The 27,296-nt window shown below is 37.9% G+C and overlaps 1 protein-coding gene across 3 annotated transcripts in view; it reads right to left on the minus strand.

The window, feature by feature from the left end:
• Positions 1–27,296, minus strand: part of PRDM6 (PR/SET domain 6) — a 180,998-nt gene that overhangs the window by 149,275 nt on the left and 4,427 nt on the right. For all 3 annotated transcript variants that reach the window (XM_060235532.1, XM_060235531.1, XM_060235530.1), the window contains exon 2: positions 13,137–13,444. In XM_060235532.1, the coding sequence (XP_060091515.1) occupies positions 13,137–13,444 (308 nt within the window). The remainder of the gene's footprint in view (positions 1–13,136; positions 13,445–27,296) is intronic.

Below are 27,296 nucleotides of genomic sequence, written 5' to 3' on the forward strand. Positions count from 1 at the left end.
AACCAATAGAACAGTAACATGTCAGAATGTGAGAATGTCTGTTAATCAGGGCTTTTTTTGGTAGAAAAAGCCCAGCAGGAACTCATTTGCATATTAGGCATATTTGCATATTATACCACACCCCTGGTGCCAAGCCAGCCGGAACTGCATTCCTGTTCAAAAAAAAAAAAAAGCCCTACTTTTTAATTATTCTATAGCTAATAAGCCTGGGTCAAAATGAGGGCATTCCCAAAAGTTGTTCCTGTCCAACTAATTTACCTTTTAGCATGTAACATAAATATATACATCATTCTAGTTTGCCATTAGAAAAAAACACATTAAAATATAGTGGAAGATGGTTTTAGTATACGTAATGAGATAAACTGCCAATATCCCTTGTTTGAGTATGTCAGTACAAAAACATTATTCTGATATGCTATTCTAAAAGAGAAATACATTGAAATACTGTGGATATATAGCAATACTTGGTGAAAGTGGGTTTAGCATATGTAATAAAAAAACCCAATATCTGTTCAATCCTGGGGAGGTGTTTGTTCCAAGTTTCATAATAATTTCCCTCTTCATTCTGTTCTTGAAGTTCCTCTGTAGCAAAACAGCAACAAGTGGCAAACTCATTCCTTGTCTGAAGAAGTGTGCATGCACACAAAAGCTTATATTCTGAATAAAAATTTGTTGGTCTTAAAGGTACTACTTGACTCCTGCTTTGTTCTACTGCTTCAGACCAATATAGCTGCCCACCTGGATCTGTTACAACAACTAATTGCATTGTGTGTAACAAGATGCTGGACTAGATGGCTGGCTGGGATGATCTATATCAAGGCACTTTTTTTGAGCCAGACCTCATTCTTGACCAGAAATTCCAGATCACTGTACTGGGTTTTTCAAGAATTTTGTTCAAGTTATAGCTTTAGAATTTTTCCATATAACTACTCCGAATTACACATAGCCTGATTCATTTTACTTTGTTGCCAGCTTCATTTTTTTTAAAATGACCACCTTGCAAGGAAAACCTGTCATGATATCTGATGTTTTATAATTAAAACATTTTCAGATAGTATTATACACACTTCTGATTTTTCATATATAAAGTTTTGTGATTAATTCCTATATAGCTAAATGATTTATTTCATTTGCTGTAGAAGAGAGGACTTAATTCAAGTTTATTCACTTTGTGACATAACATCTTTATTGTGTCTTGCAAGAAAAAATTGACTGAAATCAAGTTACCATACAGTATATCTATTGGTTAATTAGAACTTTAAGAAGCAACAAATAGAACACATTATTGACTTTTATATCTTCAATCGAATAAATATTTACTACTGCAATTTACAAAAATTATTTACCTCTCAATAACAAATCACAAAGAGACTATGAACTACAGATGTTAATGAATGCCTAAGACCATCAGCAAACAAATTAAGGGTGAAGGGAAAAAGAAAAGCTTTCTAGCTATCATTACTGCCTATAAATAGCATGTGAGCCTTCTTTAAAGATATGTGATCTCTTACATTAGGAGACTTATTTCAGTGCATGATTGACCTTGAGAGAAAGAGAAGCTCCATAGTACAGAGACATCCTTGTTTAGTGAACAATGAATATAGATATTTGAGTACATGCCTCTTGTCAATGATCATTGTTGGAATCTGCCTATGCCACACTGGGACAATCAATTTTGTAAATGGTTGCAATAATCAAGGAAATTGCCTAATTTATAAATCCTTGCATACAGGATTTTAATGGATTCTTACATTTTAATGCTGATGCCTTCAAAGCTAAATGAATTGTTGTCCAAACTGTCATTGCACAAAATGATAAAAACATTCAGTCCTGTAAGTAACTACATCTTATAGATATTCAAACCCTCAGAATGTAATCACTCATTAGTGATTTCTGCAATAGTCTTCCATTACCGAGTGGCAGGATGAGTGAAGAGCCACAGTTTCCTTCTGGTGAAGCTTTGACCAAATCAGTGAATCAAATTAGAGGGTGAGAATGAATCATTAAAGGTTGAGCATTATTAAGCCTTTTCAAAGGGAAAAAATTATAAGATATTGGTCTGGCACTATTAGATATTTGTTTACTTCCTCAACTATATACTCAGTTTTTTTATTTTAAAGAAGACTAACAACACAAAAGCAAAGGTGAACATTGTTTTCTTATTAATCTAACTAGTTCTCTGAGTAAGTATTAAACACACATACAAGTATAGAGTTAAAATGCTTCTTCTGAATATGCTTTCATAAGAGACACTGGATGTATGCTATGGTTTCTGTTCTTTAGCATTCAGACATGCTGAAACTGAGGCAGTGGGACAAATTTTCTCAGGAAGCTGTTATTTGTTCTTGAATTGAGAGGCAGTAGGTATTCCTTGCTATTAATGTAATGTAAATATGCACATTCCCCCTTGTAACTTGCTTTGCATATATTAGACATGGTTATACATAGATTGCAATTCTCAATTAAATGTTAAGCAATTGATTTCAGCCAATGGTTGGCTGTCAGTACTTTACTTACTGCTCAATCTCACTAACCTGACATTTATGGTGTACTGATTGGCCTCTGTCAGTGGTGGTGGTTGTAAATTCACTTTGAAAAGCTTTGTGTTAACAGCCTTCAACCAGGTTCTGAGAAGGGTACGAGCAGGCAGGCTGACAATTGCTCGACCTTCTGCCCTTATTACAGTGAGTAAATCAGGCTTTGAGCTATTAAGCTGGAGCCTGAGGCCTACACAAAAAGGATTGACATGACTAAAGGTCAACCTCTGTCACACATGTGTAACAATTTGGATAATGGAATTCTGTAACTTATCTGGGAGGGGGAAGGTGGCAATGGCTTAGAAGTAAAGTAAGTGCTGGACTGTATTTCCTTGCCCTTTTTTTATAAGTAGTTATCAAAAAGTCTGTATATTGAAAAGCATTGCACCAGAAATAATCGCAATCTATGAGATCTCATTTTGTAAAAAGGTAGATGAATGAACAACACACTTGTATGAAACATGTCACCATTTCAGCACAATATTTGGGATTTTAACAACACTATTCAGGTATCAGAAATACAATGTATTTTAAGAATTAATGCATAGCATTCATATTATTTTTTCCCTTCTTGGGATAGAAGAACTGATATAAAGCAGTGGCACTGTGTATGAGAAAAGAATTACCTGCTTTTGAAGCTAAATTTTCTTCAGTAGCAAGATTCATGTTTACTAACAATTCCATATTAAATAGCAAAACTATTTCAAGAATTGCGGATATATAGTCTTATGTGTCTGCTAAATTCAGGGGGGGAAGAATTATTTACTGAATTCTGAATTTACTGAATACATGAATTACTGAAATATTTTTGACATTTTATTTTTTATTGTTAGAGGATGTTAGATCACTAATGCAGAATCATACTTTTAATATCATTTGTAATACCTATATAGAGTAACAAAATGAGATTTAATTTGAAAAGTGTATTTTGGCTTATTTAGCTTTAATGGGCCCAATCCTGATCCACTTTACATGTAGGATGTATTTGAATGAATCCACTCATTAAAAGAAAATGGAAAGGAACACATTAATAATGAACAACATAATAATTGTTAAAATGCACTTACATTTTTCATGCAGATGAAATGTATGCATAAACATAAAGGAAATAAATACTATTTGTAATTCTTTGTGATTTATAACAAGTATACTAATACTGAGCCATGCTAATCTTAATGTGTATAACTCCAAAGTTTGTTTTAAACCAGAATTACATCAGATTAAAACATTAGTACTTATTTTTACAGTTTATTTATTCAGATAATGAAACTATTTATTTATGTACAAATCCTTCCCCCCAATCTAACAAAAGCAAGTTGGACTGAAACTGCAAGTACAGAACCAAACAGATGGTTGGTACTATCAGCTTTAACAAGACCGATCACCTGTAAGGGGAGACAATGATTCAAGCCTCCCACTTTAAAAATTGGTGGGAGATGAGAGATTTAAATAAACACACAAGAATATACAGTTGATTGTGGCATACATGTCTTCTAATTAATTTTAAGTTGTAATCAGGTATGCATGTATATTATACATCTACATATATACAAATTTATCTAAGTGGATTAAAAGCTTAAATCCTATGCATAGGTATTTGAAACAGAGCCCCATTGAATACAGTAGGACTTACTTCTAAGTAAAAGCATGCTTAGAATCACACTGTTAAACAAAACCCATAATTATGAGTAATTAGTTAAATGCCTTAATAAAATGAAAGGATTTCATGTTATTAAAATATCAGTCATCCTAAAAGCAGTTTGGGGTAACCCTGTTTTACAGGAGTTTACTTCAATATTTATTTTAGAGAGGTACAGAAGTTAAAATGGTTCTTTGAGTAGAATAAACTAATTGTCCTCCAAATCTCTGGGTACTTTCTCACCATTAATTATAGGAGAGAAATATTTCTCACAGAAATCAGTTTTCCCATCAGCATTAAGCTTACAAAAAACTCATACCTTTTAAAACTGAAAGAGAAGAATAACTGGTTCTTACACTCCATATTATAAACCATACATAGTACTACTAAGTTTATTTGCATAGCAAAATTACTTGAATTTCATGAACATGACATTTGAAACAGAGCTGTCAAACAATCTAGAATTCTAGATGATGGATTGCTGAGAAACTTAATTCGCACCTTAATATAGCTATGACTTGCACATGATTTTATCTTCCTGTGCTTTCCTGCAACAAAAAGCTAGGCTAAACACAGCTTAGGAAATCTTTAAGCATATCACTGCAGCTGAAATTTGTTCCTTTAATGACAACAAAGGTATGATTCTAATTCTTCTCTGTCCAGGATTCCGGACAGATGTGTATTTTGTTCTTAAAATACAAACATAAAGAAATTTGTCCTTGAGAGCAGTTTCAAAACAGATTATGCAATAGTTGGGATCCCAACTATGGATTAAAGTCTTCCCATGAATGTTAATGGTGTCAATATGAGGTTAATGGTGTCAAATATTATGCTATTGTAATCAACTGTAATGCTGTCATTCTGACACCCTGATCAAAAGAAGATGTGAAATAAATGGAGCATCTTCTGATGAAACAGACATAAACAAATACATGTATAAATGATACAGGTAACAAGTTGTAATCATAAACAGAAAGTTAGGATGAAAACAAATGCAACTCTGAAGACAAACTACTTTACTAGAGTGAAGACATAGCAGCAAATGTATGTTCAACTGCTTCTACCACTGCTAGAAGGCTACATCTATCATCAGTTGTATTTAAGTCTCACTGAAGTCAAAGTAATTTAAGATAACATTCAATTATTTTCAGTAGGAACTCTGACTAACACTGCAATCCTAAACAGAGTTACATCATTCTAAGTCCATTGACGTTAATGGGTATGGAAGGATGTATTTAGGATTGTAGTACAGCTTTCTCTGAACTATGCACATACCCATTTACTGGGAAGCATCCCATTATGCTAAATGGATTTTTTATTTCTGAGTTAATATGCTTACCATTAGGAATGGCATGAACTGGGAAAATGTGGTTTGGTTCATGGCATGCCTGGTTTGAACCATGAACCATCATGAATGTTTCACTGCTGTTCAAGCATTATGGTTTCCGGTAATAGAATATCTCACAGAACAAGAAATTCTACCAACTAACCCATACTATGCTAAGCTAATTTTTAAAATTTCATTTTATAGGATAGTCTTGTAATAGGAAGACCTCACTTGTTATTAAGTTTATATTATGACTAGTCATTTACATGTTTTGTATTTTATCCTGATGTATACCTTCTTTTGAAACTTGATGAAATGTTTAAACCTAAAGAGAGAGAGAGATAGAGAGAGAGAATGTTTAGCTGCCAAATGAACCAGTTCAATTTGTGAGGTTCATTACATGGTAGAATGCCCCTCCAGCATGCTGAAGACACCAAGCTCACAGGGGATTCTAGCTAACTATCTGCTGTCCAGGTTTGGGGAGAATTAGATATATGGGGGTCCACGTTATGCCCCCCTCCCAAAGACAGTGCCCCCAGGAAAGTGCTTCTTGGAAAATGACAGGTGCAAGTTCAGGAGGTTCAGGAGCGTATAGAATGGATCCTATGCAAGCCAGAGACATCAAAGTTCTTCTACATGCTCATCAAGTTCACCCCATGTTGCTATGAGGTTTAGATTGAGAGAAGACAGTCTGTCTGGCAGTGTTCATAACCCATTCACAAACTGTAACAGCATGAAAGTTCATGGAAACTTCATGCTAGTTGACCTGCCACAAACTTAATTTCACCATGAACCAGCCAAAATTCATAACAAACTTTAAATTGTGAGCTGGTTCATGCCTATCCCTACTTTAAAAATTATTCCAACTACATAATGAGAACTCCCATCCAAGGAAGCTAGTTCAGGCTCAGAATGCCAGGTTGCAATCATTAACACATTTATTTGGATTTATTATTTATTAAATCCATGGACATCTATGTAGTGTGTTCAAGATCTGTAAGAGTACATTCATTTATCCCAATAACAATGCATCATTTCTGGTTTTAATAAGTTTTAAGAATATATTTGTTTCTTTAAATAAAAACAATTTGAAAACTTTTTTTTAAATGCTCAGATGGAAGTGAGAATATATCATTAAAGAGCTTAAGTGGGCAAGCATTAATTAATTTTAGCACCTAATGATTTAAGATTAACAGTTTCTGACCATAAAAATTAAGATGCTGCACTTGCACTGACCAGTCAGTGTAATTTTACCAACTGCATAACTTCAGTGTAACTTCAGCAACCCAAATCCAAAACAGTTACTGTACAGATTTTCTACTTTTTGGGGGGAGAGAAAAAGAGGGTGAATAATTTACCATCATTAGCTTTCCAGACCTTTATGACAAAACCCTAGAAATCTGAAAAAGTGCAACAACAAAAATTTAAAAACCTTTTAAATGTCTGCATAGTACAGTGGAATTTAAAGTGTGTTCTCTGTGCATTCCTTTAGTCTAGTCTTGTTACAATTTGATGTTAAGCAGAAAGGAGAAAATTTGTGCAGCTAGATTAATTTATCTCTTGGGAATAAAGGCACATTAATAACTGAGATAATGTTTCAATACATGTTGGATGCAAGTACAGTTCCACTTCATTAGAAAGCATGTTAAGGAAAAATTATCTCATTCTCATCAAGAAATCCTGATTTCTGAGAAAGTTTCTCTGTTCTTTGCAAAAATACTAGTGGAAAATAATTTTCATTAATTCAGGATGAACATACTAGAAATATTATTGAGGCATATGTAAGAAAGAACAGTATTTACTTGTTCAATTCAGCAATATTTTTCTATTAAACAAATTAAGTTTATGATGAAACACAAGCAAATTCTTCATTAGCTAAAACGCTAAAAAAAAAAGGATCACAACTAAAGTGACTCATGTTTTGGCTAGCTACAAAGATAATTCCCCCCCCCCCATAAACTATAAAGAAACTGACTTGGCTGATTGATAAAGGACCATATAATTTACCAATGAACACCCATAGGTGTCAGGCCATGTCATGAGGTAATGGAATGGTATTTAATATACTTCACATTGCTGTACATTGAACTGTATGGATTATATACAAAGCAAACATTGAATGTGTGGCAGGAACTCTTGCACATACATGCCAAAAATATGTCTATGGTGTGTCCAACTATACATCAAACACAATAACCCTGATGTCTGTCAAAGTAAAGCAAATAAAAGAGTACTACATCTGGATTAATTGTTACGGTTATTTTATTCATATGAGGAACCACTATGAGATGATTATTCAGTATTTCAGAACACAAGGCTAATATATGAGGGACCAGGAAGCTGGATGATACTTAATGCATATTTTGCTTAATGTGATCTTTTTTAGAATATTACAGGTATGATGGCATACACACCTTGGACTACAATGTCCTTGTTCTTCCCCAGATGATCACCCTGTCCTGCTTCTCTGGTCCTTTGCATGCAAACATACCATGTCTCCTCAAAATTCATCCATCATGCTCCTGTAATTCCTGTCATTCATCACTTAGTTTCACTGACTTAGTGCTCTATCTTCTAACTATTCTCTTGGTTTGCTACAGTTTGGCTTCGATCTTATACATTTAATTGAAGCAGCCTTCAGCCAAATCATTCATGATCTCCAACTGTTAACTCTAAACATTTCTCATCTGGCCTTATTATCTTTGACTTCTCTGTTGCCCTTGATACACTGCAATATCACCCTCTGCTATTTGACTTCCTTCATGTCCTAAGCTTTCATGATTCCATCCTCACTGGGTTCTCTTTAACCTTAACCTTTCTAATTTATTATTCAGTATTTCCACAGGTAAAAGCTTTTATTTCAGGTTCTTGGTCTTTCTCTCTCAACACATAGTAGTTCTGTTATTCTTATAGAATTCATAACTTTCATTAAGACATACCTCTGCACAGCACAGGTATCCTCATCCATTAATTTTATTTACTTAATTTATACCCTGCCCTTCCAATCAGTCCTCCATTTCACCCTCACAGCAACTCTGTGGAATTGGTTATGCAGAGAGTGTGTGACTGGCCTAAGGTCACTCAGTAAGCAGTAGGGATTTGAACCATGGCCTCCCAGACCCTAGTCCAACACTAAACATTACACCACACTGGGCCTCATCCAGGGCTTTGTTTGAGCAGGAACTCTTTTGCATATTAGGCTACACCCCCCCTGATGTAGCCAATCTTCCAAGAGCTTACAATAGGTTCTGTAAAAACAGCCCTGTAAGCTCTTGGAGGATTGGCTGCGTCAGGGGTGTGTGGCCTAATATGCAAAGGAGTTCCTGCGACAAAACAAAAACAAAAACCATGCCCTCATTCATCCAATTCCATGTGTCCAAATAATGTCTGCTAACATCCAGGACTGAACTCCTTTTCTTTCCTTTCCACATCAAGACTTCACCTTTTTGATTACGTATTTCACTGATTCCCTAACATTATTATCTGCTGTCCAAAGCAAATAGGAAGCTCTGGTTTTATTTTTGATTCTTCCCTCCCATGTGCTCATGATAAGGCCATTGCCACTGCAAACTGCAGTTTCTCCCGGACAAATACTGTTACAATATGGTCCTTTCTTTCTGACCCATCATTAAATCTCTGACATCTCCCACTATGATTACTGCAATCTTTTGCTCCCTTGTCCTACTGTCACTTCTCAACCCTCTGCAAATGACCTCTTTCATTATATATAGACCATATGATGTCCTCCTTAAGTGCCTACTCTGGATTCAAGTCATCTTCTATATCCAGCTCCTGATCTCTATATTCAAAGCCTTCTATGACCTTGCTGTTCCCTTTCTCTGCCTTCATATCCTGATTTATTCCTGTCCTATCTTTGTATTTCCATCTCCTATAGCGCCAGCCATCTGAAACAGCCTGTCAGGATTCCAGAAAGAAGGAAGCAGGCTGTGAAATGCAAAGACAACGCTGATAGCATCTTGCCCAAGTGCCCCCAAAATGGGAGCCAACAGAAAAAGAAATAACAACAATACAGCTTCCCAAAATAAGCAGCAGTTACTTTTAATGTTTTGTATATTTTGCAGGCTTTCATCACTAGTGGCACCTCAGCTATGAAACTCACAACCTGTTATGATCCTTCTTACACCTTTTTCCCTGTTACATATTATGTTCCTGGGCAAAATATCATTATTCACATAGGCATGTTCTGCTTAATTCTGCCCACTAATACATCCTTCAGTGAGATTTTAATGATTACTGTTTCTTTCATGTTTGTTTGCACAGTCCTAAGAAATCTGGCCAAGGGACATCATTATATATATATATATATATATATATATATATATATATATATATATATATATATATATATATATATATATATATATATATATATATATATATATATATATATATATATATATATATATATATATATATATATATATATAGGTTTACATAAGTTTGCACTGTTAAAAGATGATTCCTCTTCCATTGTTTTCAGTGGGCCTTAATTGTGATAAATTTAGGCTTCCCAATCCCCAGGTCCCAGCAGGGGATCCCCCGGTTTTACAGGCTTCCCTCCAACTCCAGCCAGCTGGCCGGTGGGGGGAAGCCCTGCCCCCACAGTCAGCATGTACCTCTAGGACTCCAGCAGGTTTAGAAACCTGCAAACAGGTCCATTTTTAAAATGTGTGCCTTTAAAGTTGAGCAGGAAACAGGAAGCGCTTCATGGGGAAGGGTCAGCAGCAGTTTCATCAGAGCAGAGACCCTCCCTTTGTTTTGCTTTCGTTTTCAGAGCAAGTAAAGTTGTGGAGGAACCAGACCCAGTAAGTGTGTGTGTGAGAGAAAGAGAGAGGGAGGAGGCAGGGGATTCCCCGGTTTGGAAGCCCTCCCCCCGCTTTAGAAAGCTTTATAAAGGGGGGGGGAGGGAAATGTCTACTGGGCACTCTGTTATTCCCTATGGAGAACGATTCCCATAGGGAATAATGGGGAATTGATCCACAAGTATCTGGGGCTCTGGGGGGATGTTGTTTGAGGTAGATACACCAAATTTGCAGCATAGTATCTGATGCCTTTCCTCAAAACACCATCCAAGTTTCAAAAAGATTGGACCCGGGGGGGGCCAATTCTATGAGCCCCCAAAGAATGTGCCCCTATCCTTCATTATTTCTAATGGAGGGAAGGCGTTGAAAAAGTGTGCAGTCCCTTTCAATGTGATGGCCAGAACTCCCTTTGGAGTTCAACTGTACTTGTTCCAACCTTCCTCATGACTCCACCCCAATGTCTCCTGGCCCCACCCCCAAAGTCTCCTGGCTCCACCCCCAAAGTCCCCAGATATTTCTTGAATTTGACTTAGCAAATTTGACTAGATAAATTGGATTCTGCTAAGGTGAACAGTAACCATATAGACAAGTAAGTTTATATATGACAAAGCAGGGCTTTTTTGTAGCAGGAACACCTTTGCATATTAGGCCACACACCCTCCAATCCTCCAAGAGCTTACAGGGCTCTTATTACTGGGCTCTTATTATTAGTTATTACATATGTGCATTTAGTTTTTTTATTTTTTATCCATTTCCATTTTTAAAAATGGGAAATGAATTTCTGGCTATACTTTTCTGGTTTTGTATTCAATTGGGATGATTCTCAAAGATTATTTCCCAGGCAGATGGAGAACAATTGCCCATTTTAAATTTCTCACCTACTGAGCAAGAACAAGACATTTGAAGAAACAAGACATTTGAAACCACAAGAAAGTCAGATACTGCTATAGAGGCTTGTATCTGACACCCCAAGAAACCAGGCAGTTAGTCACACATATTCCTTAGCAATTGCAAAGCAATAACATTTATAGCATGAGAATCTGTCATTACACATTGCCGGACAAGTGGTAAATGGATAAAAGAAGGGAAATACCAATGTTATATGTTTATGTGACATTTAGAAAGCACTGATGGCTAGAAATACTGTGCAAAGAAAGGAAACACATCAGTACCACCCTTTGGTGGTAAGGTCAGTGCTGGTTGGTCAATACTCCTGTCAGTCTCTTTCATTCATGATGGCTCACTCTATATCCTATTCTTCCTTCATATTTTTCCTTTCTTCTGCTTCTGTGCCTTATGCCAGGGTGTCAAACTCATTTGTTATGAGGGCCAAATCTGACATGAATAAGATTTTGTCAGGCCGAGCCACCTATTTAAGATTAGGTGGCAGCAGGAGTGGAATTCTAGCAGGAGTTCCTTTGCATATTAGGCCACACAACCCTGATATAGTCAATCCTTCAAGAGATTACAAGGCTCTTTTTTGTAAGCTCTTGGAGGCTTGGCTATGTCAGGGGTGTGTGGCCTGATATGCAAAGGAGCTCCTGCTAGAATTCCACTCCTGGGTAGCAGAGATACAAACTTTATAAAGGACACAGACAAACACAATTAATTTTAAAAAAAACTTGAAATAAAGCATTCTTAAAACATTAGCACTCATTGGTCTTAAAGGTGCCTTCTTTGTATTTCTCCCATGGGATCCAGGGAACTGGAAGAAAGTTCTGGCTCTTTCCTTCTTCCCCAGGAGACCAGGAGAGGGAGGAGCCTCAGCCAACAGAAAGGCTTGGCTCAGTTGCTGTAGGATTGAGAAAGCCTGGCAAAGCAAGCTCTGCCTCCTCCTACCTTCCTCCTCAGGGACAGAGCCTCAGCCAATGGAGAAAATAGAGGATTTGCTCTGTAGCTCCAGTGTGATTGAGCAAGCCTTGCAAAGCAAGCTGTTATGGAGAAGGAAGCAAGGGAGAGGGAGAAGGAAGCAGATGACAGCTAGTTGCTTGGGGGCCTGATAGGAGCCATCTGGGAGCCTGATTCAGCCCCCAGGCCACATGTTTGACACCCCTGCCTTATGCCTTATGAAAATGAACCACTTTTGGACTGGTGCCCAAATCTAGAGGGTTAACTTCCTTCTCTATTAGATCATAATCTAATTATTTTTTAGTTCAGATTAACTATAACAATTGTACTAACAGGGTGCATCTGGTTCAGATTATGGTTAGTTTCTATCTCAACCTATTCCATAGATCATGAGCTAAAATAAAATTAAGATGCAAGCTTTAAATAAAAATAACTGTTTCTATATTTATATATTTGTCAATATATTTTGTCATCTACCGTTGTACTAGTACTAGCATCTAATATATGAATTTCTTTTTTTAAATTTTTTTTCATCTTTTGTGAGCAAACCCAAAATTTGCCATATGATGTGAAGTGATGGCCAGAGTTCTATAATACTGTAAACTAACAATTCCCAGTGCTATACAGAAGAGAGACTATCATCCCAACTGCTTATGCTTGTTTTAGAACTCCATGGATTTCAAAAGAACTTGCTTTCAACAGTTCTGTAACATTAGAGCCTGCAGCTCCGTTACATGTATGGCTACTGTTTATCTAATTTACAAGGATCTGTTTTATTAATAAAAATCCCTATCTTCTGCTTATGACAGCCAGAAAATGTGTGAGCAGAGTTTGTAAATCCTCCTTAAGTCCATATTTAATTCATTATGGGACAGTCTTGACAACAAAAAAGTAGCATCAAAACATGTTTCTTTAGTACTCAATCAGATTTTTAAAACCAAAATGCTTAAAACAAGACTTACTTCCCAGAGGTGTTGAGTATTCCTGGTTCCTCCAGTCTGCACCTTTTCTGGAAGAAGAAGAACTCCCTGGAAAGGCCCAATCCAGGTGCCTTGCTGAATCCTCTGGGCAGCACAGATACCATAAGCTAAGCCAGGCACAGTGCTGGTGCACAAACACACTTCCCGTGGCAGATCCCGAAGCCACTCAGGAATCTCAGGTGGAGGTGCTGCTGCTGCAGCACTACTAGTGCCCACCAGGCGGCGCAAAGAGTGCAGAGGACCATGCATGGGGCATTCTCCATTACGGTTATCAGCACACATGTCACATCCTGTGAAACAAAGAGGGGAAAAATAAAATTGACTAGGCAGAATTGCACTGTTGCCATTACAAGCCCTAGATACATCTACCAATTCTTATATATTGAGAATAAAACATACATAACTCTGCTGGACAATCTTTTCTCATAAAACAACCAAGAATACAGACCTAAGTATACTCCTTCAAGAAGTTGCTCTTAAAACAGAATAAGCCTATCTGAGATTTAGAAGGAATACACTCAATTCAAACGACATCCAATAATGACAAGAGCAGTATAATTGGGTGGTTTCTGTTGGTATATGGAGTCCTCCTTTACACAGCCTGACAGGAGCAACAAGCCAGCAGGTGGATCTAACTGACAGATCAGGTCAGAGTGGCCTTGTCAGCAAGCCGGTTCTGGCTGGATAAGGAAGAAGGGAAAGTACCTGCTGGAGTCAGCAAGATTATGGACTGCCTTGATTGGCTGATGTAAATATATAAGGACTGCATTGACTGTGTATAGTTCTCTCACTGGAGAGGTGGATGCTGGTGGAGCACTTTGTCGCTTAGATCTATGATTAGCACTGCACTAGTTACTTTGTATATATACTGTAAATACACTGTTTTAATACTAGGTGCAGGTGTTTGGCTCACTTTCTTACCGGAGCTCACTATTGTACATATCTCTGTTCCTCACTCTGCACACACACACACACTGATAGTTTCAGGATTCATTTTCTAATTCAAAGGCATATAAGACAGAGCAGTAGCTAGTATGGGGCCCACAGAGTAACATCCCCTCCTGAATTTGCAATGTCCCTGGCTCCCAATCCAAGTAAGAACAGTGGTAGCTCCTCTGTAGATATGTATGGTGGAGATCTGTGGGCAGAGAAGCCTCAAAACTGAGGAGGGAGGGAGGCTGCAGAGACTCCCCCTCCAGCCCAGTCTCTTTCTCTCAGTTTGCAGGACTGTGCTGGCCAGTGACAGGGGCAGGACTGGCAGCTTTTGGCAGACTTTCCTTATGTGAGGCTATCCTTTTGCCTGAGTGCTTCCTTCTTGGCGACCTCCCTCCCTGGCCCATTCTCCAGTTGGACAAGGAAGATTGTTGGTTCGAGCACCTTCTTTCTCCTTCCTAGGGTTGCCAAGTCCAATTCAAGAAATATCTGGAGACTTTGGGAGTGGAGCCAGGAGACATTAGGGGTGGAGCCAAGATCAAGGCTGTGACAAGCATAATTGAACTCCAAAGGGAGTTCTGGCCATCACATTTAAAGGGACGGCACACCTTTTCAATTCCTTCCATAGGAAATAATGGATAGGGGCACCTTCTTTTGGGGCTCATAGAATTGGAGCCCCTGGTCCAATCTTTTTGAAACTTGGGGGGTATTTTGGGGAGATGCTATACTAAAAATTTGGTGCCTCTACCCCAAAAAACAGACCCCCCCCCCAAGAGCTCCAGATACCTGCAGATCAATTCTCCATGATTTCCTATGGGAATAAATCTCCATAGGGAATAATAGAGTTCCCAGCAGACATTTCCCTCCCCTCCCCCCCCCCCGCTTTCTGACGACCCTGAAGTGGGGGGAGGGCCTCCAAACCGGGGGATCCCCTGCCCCCATCTTGGGATTGGCAACCCTACTACTTCCCCTCCCATCCTTGCCAAGGCAAAGCTGAAATCCTGGGGAAGCCCCACTCACCCCCACCCCTGCAGGATGAATACCTCTTGTCTGGCAGCATGTAGTACTATGTATACATGTCATCAGCATGGAGGAGGGGTCAGCGATCCCACCATATGCAAAGGGCCTGACCCACAGCAGCACCCAGGGAGGAAAGCAAAAGGGGGCTTTGTGTGTGTGTGTGAGCTCTGTCCTCCAAAAATAGCAAAGTGTTCTTTAACTTAATTTAGTCACCGGGCCCCTTCTATGCCCCCTCATGAAAAAATATATAGCTATGCGGCAGCTCTAAGGCATATTTCTCTTTTGTAAATAGTTTCTGGAGCAATCCACAGCTTGCTCATGGATACTGGTAGTGGAAGCCTTAACACAGTGGCACTCTTCTAAAGCCATTGACATGCTGATTATGATTGTACAACAGGTTAGTGAACTGAAGATATAGAGATGTATTTCAATCAGTCATTTAAAACCATATGAGTGTGGAAGAATCCTCCTTTAATATTTGAACAATTTGGTGTTAATCGTTTTCCTGTCACTGGTTCCTTATCTAATACATCTCTCTTGTCTGGATTAACTGGGTTAAATACAAACACAAACAGCTGCCTTTTACTTAATCTGACTACTGGTCCATCAAGGGCAGTAATGTCTACTGAGTTTGTCAGTGACTCTCCAGGAACTCAGGCAGAGGTTTTTCACATCACCTACTACCTTATTATTTAACTAGAGATGTCTGGGATTCAGGCCTGTAGCTACAGGGGGCCTGTGGGGGCCCTGCCGTCTGACTTACTGGTGAGGCCCCCTGACTCAGGGCTCCTGACCCACAGTCCTCCCTTCCTACTGCCTCTGCTGCTACCTGGGAGGCAGGTGGGCAGATTCTGAGAGATTGGTCCTCCCTGTTCAGAGACCGGGGTGGGGGGGAGATGGCCCTTTGGAAAGTAAGGAAGCCCCACCTGTGTTTTGTTGCTGCCAAGGACACTGTGGAAGAGGTCAGACAGACTGAGCATCAGTACCCAGAAAGAATTAAATTAATTAAAGTGCTCCCTGAGAAATTTAAATGCCCCCCCCCCCCAGCATTTGAAATCCTGGCTACAGGCCTGCTGGGATTTAAACTGGAACTTGTTGTATGCCAAGCAGATGTTCTACCACACAACCATAGCCCCTACCTATTAATGGCTGGTCTTTATTTAGTATTCAGATTACTGTTGCAATATATTTTTATTAATAAAGCAGATTCTTGTAATTTAGATAACCTAGGTGATCATTTTTATCTTTCAGATGTATGTTAAGAATTTCCAGTAGTCAGTTGTGCCTTCCACAAGATGAGCATGTGGTAAAGGTTACATAAGCAGAGGTCTCAAAGCTTTGGTTAGCAATAACGCCATTCCAGGCTTTTATTTGATGATTTTAACCAGTTATTTTATTTCATGTTATGTTTATGTCAACTTTATAAATCACAAGTATTATTCATTGTTATATTTTCCCTTTAATATTTCAGTTAAGCTAGAATGCCTCAAATAGGTATTTTTTACTAGAATATTATTGTAAGTGTAGTTAATATTTTATATGTTTCCTATATGAACAAAAGGAATTTTAGGTGTTTAATTTTCTCCATTGCTTTTGAATTATTTTATGTTCTAAAGTACATGTGTATGTATATAAAATTATATATATATATATATATATATATATATATATATATATATATATATATATATATATATATATATATATATATATATATATATATATATATATGAATCAATTATAGTACATGGCACATTTTTACGCCATAATTCACATATTTCTAACAACTTTGTTCCAGGAATATATTCAAAAAGCTTGCTCTTCATCACTTATGCAGCAGTTCTTGTGCCCAGACACTTATGCATCACACAAATCCATACAGTTCAAAATAAAGCAAAATGTTGCCAGTTTTAGTGATCTAAAACACAAATTTGGAATAAGTAAGCAGCTCAAATTACAGGCTGACCTCACAGTCAGATTGATTTAGTCTTCTTACCTTCTATATAAGATATACCTTAATATTGTTACAGTGCAAGAATCTTGCAGTGGGGAAAAAAACTTACCTGCTCAACACAAATATTAGTGATATTACTGAAGTGGGGACTTTATTTGGATTGTTGATAAATTGTGCATATATATTGTAAGTAACTATCATCTATTTATTTTAGGATCATTTTCACTCTGAAGGATCAGAATAGATTACGTATATTTTAACAATATCAGGATGTACAGTAAATTAGATTAGATATATGAAATTATATAATTAATTATATCCTTAAATTATATAATTATGTATCATTAATTTGAAGATTTCTTACTGGAAAGGTAGCTATAGCATCCATCTCTTGAACATGGGTTCTCACAAAAACTCAATGCACTTTCTAACTGGATTTTACTGTGTGAACTGGCAAAATACAGTTGGAAAGTTTGTTGAAAGTGGATTGAAAGTGTGTTATTTAGTGTGTGTGATCACTTTAGAATCTGCTTGCAGTCAGAACTTCCATCCCATTCCGCAACCCAGTTAAACTGAAATACTTTAGATAAATGTAATTCTGTGGCCTCAATTGAATTTAAACTGACTGAGATCTAACTTTTGTACTTAAATAGTGTATAACAGGTAAACAATGAAATCAAAATTTCTCTTAATATCTGTTCATTATCCACATAGTCAAAGTATAGATCATTGCTTGTATTTTGGAACCATCATACATAAAATGTGGTTTAAATAACATAATGGTTCACATAAACATAGTACATATATATTATGTTTGTAGAACTGGCTTTTAAAAACTGAAATCACAGAAAACATATTTTTTAAAGCATGCAGAAGTTCTGGTGTGATTTGATTCCAACTGATGCTCTTAGAACTGAAGTTCTAGGTTACAATCCTCAATTTATTAAACCAGCAGCCTAAAACTCAGACCCATTCTGCAATGTTGCTCTGCCCCCGGGGCTTCTCCTTTCCTCAGATCAAGTGATCTTGCTTAGAATCACTGTTCATGACAGTGGACAATGGGGCTGTGGGAATGAGACTGAAGTCATATGAACACATTCTCTGGAATAAACCCTACTGCACTAAGCAGGACTTAATTTTACTTTTGAGTAAACATGCATAGAATCAAATTGCATGCTCAAGAATTGCACTGCATGAAATTACAAAGATATGTGAAAAATGAAACCTAAGCAGGAAGACATCTTAGATTTTTTTAAAAAATTCAGAAAACTGCTCACTACTGCTTTCATCCCAAGACTGTTAAAATCTTTCAGTCACCTCTTAACATCAGTTACTTACCATCTAAAAGACAAAATAATCAAGTTGGGCTATCTTTAAAAATCATGAACTTTAAAAAATGAACTTGTTCTCCAAATTGATTTATGCCAGACTTTTAAAGCAAAATATAATAATAATGATAATAGTAACAACAACCAACCCAGTCTTTTCTCTTTTGTAAACCATCACTTTATACTGGCTAATCCCACTAGCTAAAATGGTATTCTCAACATCAATTACAAAAAAAACCTATGCATTTTTCTAAATCTTTGAATTTGAACATACAAAACTAATACCTGTTCAAAATGGAAATGACTGGCCAAGATTTTCAGCTATTTCTCAGAGGAGACCCTTGATACTGGAATAATTTGTTCCCTGCTGACAATCTTTTAGATGTGTAACCTCCTCCTAGCTTCCTGGTTATTAATGGCTCTCTTGGAGACACCCTGTCTACTGAACAGTTTCAATTAAATAAAGCCAGAGCATCTTTTTGGTTCCAGCCAGGAAGCTTCAGGATGAAACTTATGCACTCCACTGTAGATATGTAACATAATTCACTTTTACTTACATGTGACTTTTATAATCTCTAGTGAACAGAAAAATCTGGTTACACATGCTAAAACCAGTTTTTAGAATATTTTCCTCCTCACCCCACTAAGAAATCAAGACCAACATTAGGAATCAGAAAAAGAATTACAGACAACATCTCAGTTATAAAATCTCACCCCAGGAGGCAATTCCACCTGAACAATTAGCAAACTATGGTGATAGTCCTTTCATTGTACAAGCAAGTCAAAAAGTGTAGATATAACAATCTGCTTGACCATTCTCGAGAACATTCTTGTTTCTTGTATTTGTTCATATCTATTCACATTGAGAAGTATATTATTTTTAAAGTGAAAGACAGCTTCTGTAGTCAGTATTGCTGCATATTTAGTGACTTATGCTATAAAGAATTAGTCCTGTCTAAACCCTTTGATTTCAATGTGCTTTGATTACAGGAACTTTGCATATGATCATATGCTCTGAAACTACTATAAATACATCGGAAATTTATTCTGAATAATATTGTAGCTACAAGCATTATTCCTCAACAAATATAAACTCAACATTAGAATTTGCTTAATGCTATTAAATCACAGAATTATTTGGCAGTGCAATCCTAAACTGGGTTACATTCTTTTACCAGGGGTGGCCAAACTTGCTTAATGTAAGAGTCACACAGAATAAATGTCAAATGTTTGAGAGCTGCAGGAGAGGAGGGAGGTAGGAAGGAAGGAAGATGATGGAGAGAGAGGTGGAAGAAAGCAACTTTAACTTAAAATGCATTCTCCAAGCTATTGACTGGCTTGGTTTGGAGAAGTAATTTAAAGAGACAAATTAAGCTGACTGATGGGACAGTGGGGGTTTCAAGAGCTAAAACAATATGTGTGAAAGAGCCACAGGTGAGCCGCAGTTTGGCCACCCATTTTAAACCTATAGGTGAAATGATGCTTAATTTATTTATTTTATTCTATTCTATTTATATTCTGTCCATTCCGCAAGTGGGTTCAGGGTGGATCACAAAACAGCTTCTAAAATACATTGAGAATTATACACACACAGAGGGCTTTTTTTAAGCAGGAATGCAGTTCCGGCTGGCTTGCCATTAGGAGGTGTGGCCTAATATGCAAATGAACCCCTGCTGGGTTTTTTCTACCAAAAAAACCCCTGTGTACATGTGTGTGTGTATAAAAAAATACACTAAAACAACACATGTTAAAAAAAAAACAGGTTGCACTATTTGTTTGAATGCATAATTTCCAAAAAGGTGGCACTGGATCTCAAGATGTTCTTACTCTGAGATGCATAAGACAATGAGCTTCAGCAGGGGAAGCCAGATTTTTTTTTTTAATTGGACACCCACTGCCACAGCCAAAGGCCTGGCAGAACAGTTCCATTTTGCAGGCCCTGTGGATCTTTCCTTAGATAGCCTTCAGTTGCAAATCCTAAATAAATGGCCTAGAAGACTGTTCACCTGAAATCAATTTGGTTACTTGCTACATAAAGTAAGTTCAAGTATTCCTTTTTCCAATACGAATACTTATCTTCCCATCAGGAATAGCTGTATTTTAAATGCATGAATGAGCAAAGTGTGAATTTTTAATTACAGCTACTCTGATTAGAAAACAGGAGCATATATAACCTTTCTGAACCATTTACCAGAGGATACGAAGACTGACACATGTACATGTTACAGAATAAGTTATGCAATGTAGGGTTTAATTTATGTATGATGCAAATTTGTGTGTTGTTTTTTTTAAAGAAAGTGATAAACCAATGATTTCCCAAGGAAACTGGAAAGGGATATATTTAAGATATTTATAGATGCTTTAAGAGCATATGAAATGAAATAAAGGAACAGATGCAATCCATCTAGTTTTTCATAATCCATAATTTGTTTAAAATTTATCAAAAGAAAATTTTCAAACTGTCCCTATTCGCACACAGCTATAGAAACTGAAGGAAGTGAAGGTGACACAGTATAGCCTGATCTTGTCAGATATCAGAAGCTAAGCAGGGTTGGCTCTTGGAGGGGAAATCACTGAGGAAGACTCTGCAGAGGAAGGCAATGGCAAGCCACTTCTGCTTTCCACTTGCCTTGAAAGCTCCTTGCTGGGTTGTCATATGTTGACTGCAATTTGACGGCACTTTATACACACACAGGAATCGAAATTTTTTTTTTAAAAAAATCATTACTTCAAATTCCTTATTAGGCATATGGAATCATTACTGCAATTCTGTTGCAAGTTATAGAAAGAACCTGTGACTTTCAGAATGGCTGTCAGGAAGGGGGGCAAAATTGCCAGAGTGACATAACATTTCCCCTACATCTTAGATCCAATAGCCACAGGCTCTGAAACTAAAAGGAGTTTGCTTGTTCACGTATATGTTTTGTCTTGGTTTTGAGATGGTTTTTTAATCCAAAAGATCAAATTAAAGAAAGTAGTTAGAAAATATCAGGGAGTCTGACAACAACAATAAACAAAGAAAAGTTAGTAAAAGCATTTTAACAGGGCCATGCAGGTAACAATCTCCAGCACTATTTAAAAAAAAAAAAACCTTCACAGTTAGATTATGACATGTTTTAATTCAGCAGTAAAAACAATTGTTCACAAATGTTTAAAAGAAAGTCACAATATTCTTCTTTAGCTTCCCTGTGTTCTGTCAATCAAAGCAGAAGGAGGGGGAGGGCAGGAATTTATCATGCCCTAAGAGAATTGTTAACAAGGTTTCACACATGACCAAATTAGGAATGATTTGTGAACACCTGTCCCCCAGATGTTATTGAATTAGAGGGTTTTAGTCAATTAACTGTCTTGTTTTTTAACCAATTAATTAACTGGTCAAAGTAAACATTAAAGTATCTCAATGCTGTTAAGTACAGTAATAGGGTTTCCTCCCCACCCCAATAAAATAACACAGAAGCAACATTTATTGTTGTAGTGATCAACCAAGTTACTTTTCCAGAACTGAGAGTTGTAGGTGGATTGGGTCTCTCATTTACAAAAGTTTAAAATAAGAATTTACAATAAGAAGCCATTAACACCATATACACCAGTGATAGTAACACCTTCTGCACAAACCTAGAAGTCCATGTATTACATTTGCCACTGATAAAAATGTTGCTTCCTCACATCCATTAATAGTTTCAGTCCTCAGTTTTGTAATCTCAAAAGAACATAAGAAAAGCCGTGCTGGATCAGGGCAATGGCCTATCGTCCAACACTCTGTATCAAACAGTGGCCAAAACCAGGGTGTCATTAGGAGGTCCACCAGTGGAGCCAGAACTCCAGAAACCCTCCACTGTGCCCGCCATGCACCAAGAATACAGAGCATCACTGTACCATGCATGAACTCACATATTTGTCTTTTTGTCAGCCCACAGTATCCATAAAACTCTCATTCTCATATGCTAATTTTCCATTACTTCTGAAGTCCAAAAATGCCCTATCGGACTTTTAAACATTCAGACACATACACAAGCACATAAACTATAATACTTAATGAGATGGATAAGCAGAAAGCAATATAAAGGACTCAATCTATGTGTTAATTTTCAAAGTAATTGTTTCTCTCAAACTTCTAAGGAAAATTACTGTGAAGCTTCTGTGTCGATTGCATGCCACTCATTAAATCTGGAAGAGTTTGGACTTTGATCTCATATCAGATACAGGTAAGCAAAGCAGTAGCAGTAGCAGACCATTTTCACAAGCTAAAAATCTTCTTTGAACTTCTGTCATGCTGTTTATGCCATGTGTGAATATTGTTAATGCTAGTCAGATAACAACAAAGATATATTTGAGATGAACAATATAGGTATTCTAAACAGATTCAGGTGGGTAGCTGTGTTGGTCTGAAGTAGAAGAACAAAGTTTGAGTCCAGTGGCCTTTAAGACCAATAAGGTGGTATTAAGATACCTTGAATAAAACTTCGTTGGTCTTAAAGATGCCTCTAGACTCAAACTTTGTTCTTATGTATTCTAAATAGTGTGTGTGTTTGTGTGTGTGGTGCTGCCCAATCACTTCTGATTAATGACCTCCAAAAGTCCTACCGTTAATAGCCTTACTCCGATCTTGCAACCTAAAGGCCAGGGCTTCCTTTACTGAATCAATCCATCTCATGTTGGGTCTTCCTCTTTCCTGCTGCCTTCAAATTTGAAGAGCTGAAGAAGAAGAAAAGTTGTTTTTTGTACCCTGCTTTTCTCTAATTTAAGGAGTCTCAAAGTAGCTTACAATCTCCTTCCCTTCCTCTTCCCACAACAGGCACCTTGTGAGGCAGGTGGGGCTGAGAGAGTTCTGAACCCAGGCCCAGCAGGTTTCATGTGGAGGAGTGGGGAGTTAAACCCTGTTATCAGATTAGAGTCTGCCACTCTCATCCACTACACCAAACTGACTGTCCTAGTGTTTCCTAGTGTTATTGTCTTCTGCAGAGATTTTGTCTTCTCATAATGAAGCCAAATTACAATAGACTCAGTTTAGTTATTTTATCTTCTAAGTAGAGTTCAGGCTTGATTTGTTCTAGAAACCACTTATTTGTCTTGTTGTCAGTCCACAGACTCTGCAAAACTCTCATCCAACACATTTTAAATAAATCAATTTTCTTCCTTTCAGGCTTCTTCATTTTCCAACTTTCACATCCAGACATAGTAATGGGGAATACTATGGTATGACTTATCTTGATCTTGTTCACCAGCAACATTTCCTTACATTTAAGAATCTGCATATCTCGCTCATGGCTGCCCTTCCCAGTCTCAATCTCCTTCTGATTTGTTGACAACACAGATTAAGTATTTGTATTGCAGATGATTTGAACAAAAAGAGATGAGGCATACTTAAATAGCCATGTATAGGACTTGTAGACATTTCCACTGCTTTAGAAGTAGCTATTAGGAGTAAAAGCATCTATTTTCATGGTATAGCTACACCCCCAGAGATTATTCAAAACATACATTGTTAGAATGTTCACTCAAACTTGTAGCTAAAAACAAAACACCGAGTCTTGTAATGAAAGAAAAAAAGTCTATGACTTGTCTGAAAGTTACATACAATACATACAGCTTTAATACATAAAATTCAAACAAAACAGTATCGCATTTGGGAGCTTGGAAGTTGGAAAATTGCTTGGATTTTGGGAAAAAAGTGCTGAGACATTGGAAAGAAGCACAAAAACAGCATGGGAACTTATCAAAGGGGACACAGTTGATTACACATGACTTTAATATGGTGCATTATAAAGAAATGGAAATAAAGAAATTACAGTAATTTAAAATTGAAATGAGAAAACAATACCCTAAATATTATTTAATATTCATTAAATAATATATTATTAAATAATACTATCAATACTATTTAACAATACTCTAAATGTTAATTATTTAATGTGTTAATTTTATGCAGTTCAGCACCTAATATGGCATGGGTGAGTGGGGGGGGGGGTATTTGTTCCAGTCCTGTGTCCAATATGCACTCTGTCATGAGCCCTGACACACTCATCTTTGGCCTTCATGCACCTTAATAATTTGCCCACTCTCACGTCAATGAAATAGCTATTTCTTTAAGGGTATTTTAATAAATAAGCATGAGACCAGAAAGTCAAGGAGAAAAAGGCACATGTTACAGACCCATAAAACAGTAGCACTGGTGAGGAAAAAAGAGGTATAACACTCAGAAAGTTGTGCAAACGTTAATACAAGGAATTTGCTTAGCATCTGTGGGCTTAGTCTGTACTAATCTTTACCACTGTCAAACCATTCGATAACAAATTTGCTACAAACTGTCCAGTATGTCAACCAGATAAAACTATTTATCACAGACCTTACAGGCTAGTGTAAGAGTTGGGCTCTGAGACTAATCAACCTTTTTACTTTATTAAAAAATGGAATGACATTGAGTTCAGACAGCATTATTTCTAGTATGTCTCCAGAGACATCACTACCAAAAATGACAAAACAATCCAAACTTATGTCCATAACTTGGAGTGTTTTTAGCTTGCTTGAAGGGGAAACAAAAATTAGATCTGACAAAACTACATAACTAGCTCCACACATCCAAGGAAACATTTAGGGTTTCCGGATATGCGTTGGAAAATACCTGGAGACTTTGGGGGTTGGAACAGTTTGGGGAGGGGCTTCAGCATGGTACAATGCCAGAGAGTCCACCCTTCAAAGCAGCCATTTTCTCCAGGGAACTGATCTCTGTCAGGTGGAAATCAGTTGTAAACGTGGGAGATCTCCAGCCACACCTGGAGGTTGGCAGCCCTAGGTTCTCCCAATGAAGTTACTCATGTTGCTCTGAAACAGGAAATTTCAGAAGTAGTCTGATAAAGCATGGAGATATTGTACAAAATAGTTAAAAATGTTATATGCACTAGCCCTTTCAGCTTGACTAAAGTAGCTGGCCAGTTAAGGAGCAGTCTCTTTATTTTGTTGTTGTTTTTTGTTTGTATTTGTTTTCTTTTGACTGCAAAGTGTTCAGTTTAGCACATGGTTGAAAGGTCCTTCTGCAAAAAAGACCATGTATTTTAATAGCTGTTGCTAAAGGTGGAAACCAGGTCTCTCACTCTGTCTCTGGTTCTGACAATGGAGCCAGACTGAGCATTCCACTCAAGTCTCAGGTGTAAAAAGTAAGAAAAATAACCGGTAAGAAAGTGCAACCTCCCATTTTCTGCTTCAAACAGGGGGTGCGGGAGAGAGGTGGTACCGGGTTCTACCTATTATTTTCCATCCTGCAAAGGCCCAAAATTAAAGTTTAGCCTAAAAGAAAATGGCGCTTTCCTTACACCCCGCACCCTTCAACCGGGGCTTTGGTTGGTCGGCTTCCTTCCGAGCCTCAGTGCGCGCTCTCTACTGCGCTTGGGCCGAAGCTCACAGCAGGCGAGTGGAAAGCAGTCACCCGCTCCGGGGCGCACGACAGATGCGCTGCCGCCTTATTGACTACGGAAATTCCCCCTCACCTCCTGAGCTCAGTCAGCCTCTCCGCTTGGTTGGCTGCTGCCGATGTCGTAAAGGGGGGGGGGGGGGCAGATGTAATCGTGGATTATGGAGGGTTCTCTCTTCATCGGCGAGGTTAGAAGGCGCAAAACTCAGTGGTCTGCGGGAAGGATCTGGTAGTTAGAGCTGCTGCAGCTGCTCCCATTGATGATCTAAGTGAGACTTCCAAATATCTCCATGCTAGATCAGGTCCGATCAGGCTGCTAATCTCAGTATGAAGGACTCAGGCGTCAAATTAAACCGGATTTTAGCTTCTATTCCAGCTCTCTGAACCCTAGCAGCGCACTTAGAAAAGACCTCTCTTTTTTTGTTAGTCACGCGCAAGCCACTCGGTTGACTGTGCGTTTTCCGGCAAAAGAAAGCAGATAACTAGCCCAAACACTGAGAACGATAGGATCCTGCTGCTTGGCCAGAAGTATGCAATCCTGAAAACGTTTCCAGTCGGGGTAGTAAGCCCCGCTGATTTTTGTGACTTACGTATCAGTAGGAATGTGTAGGACTTCTCCCTAAGAGGATCAGTCTTTACTTCTCTGAGCGACTTTAAAACAGCAATTCAGCCGCTTGTGGAAAGCCTTGTGATGTGGTGAGTGGGATAATAATAATATGATGGTGATGCATTCGTCTCTTTCCATCACATGTATGAATAAATTAAATTAAATCTGAATGTCAAGTATCAGAAGGTTAGGAGAATATTGTGTGTAGATAAACCTTGCCACCCCCTGCCCCCGGGAGAGCCCATATACAATGTGGAGATGATGAATGGGCTTTGGGAGAGGAGATCGAAGCGAGGGCTGTATTGCCTCCACTCTCTCCTACAAAACTATAGGGCAATTAATTGTGCCTTGTCCCCTCATCCTTCATCTCCTTGTGGCACATATCGATGGAGATTACTGCTGATGGACCATTTTATCACCTTAAATAAACAGTCACCACCTTTTCTAACCTCAATCTAATATATGGGCTGTGAGCTGCTCTCTTTGTGATGCTGCGGGAGGAACTAATGATAGGAAATAACTAAATCATAAGTGTTAGTAGCAATTTGGGAAAATACAAATTTAAAACTAAAAAGCAAGCCTTGGTCTCACACTTTAGCATAACGTCACAGGCGAAACAACCTTGCAAAGTCAACTGGATAGGACGCTGTTCACCCTGCTCTCTTATACGCCGCTGTCGTTTTAGAGCAGTAATGATGCTTCGAGACAACTCCCTGGGAATGCAGGATTCTTTCGCTTCCACTTTAGAAGACTGCCTGGACTTCAAGAGTACGCAAACAGGATCACACGAACTAAGAATTCCCAGTTCTATAAATCACTATCTGGTCCTTAAACATGAGAGGAGGGGAGACATCCTCCTGGAATAATTAAAGGGCTTTAAATATACATTTAA

Source organism: Heteronotia binoei, chromosome 4 (assembly GCF_032191835.1).
Source record: "Heteronotia binoei isolate CCM8104 ecotype False Entrance Well chromosome 4, APGP_CSIRO_Hbin_v1, whole genome shotgun sequence".
Taxonomy (NCBI): domain Eukaryota; kingdom Metazoa; phylum Chordata; class Lepidosauria; order Squamata; family Gekkonidae; genus Heteronotia; species Heteronotia binoei.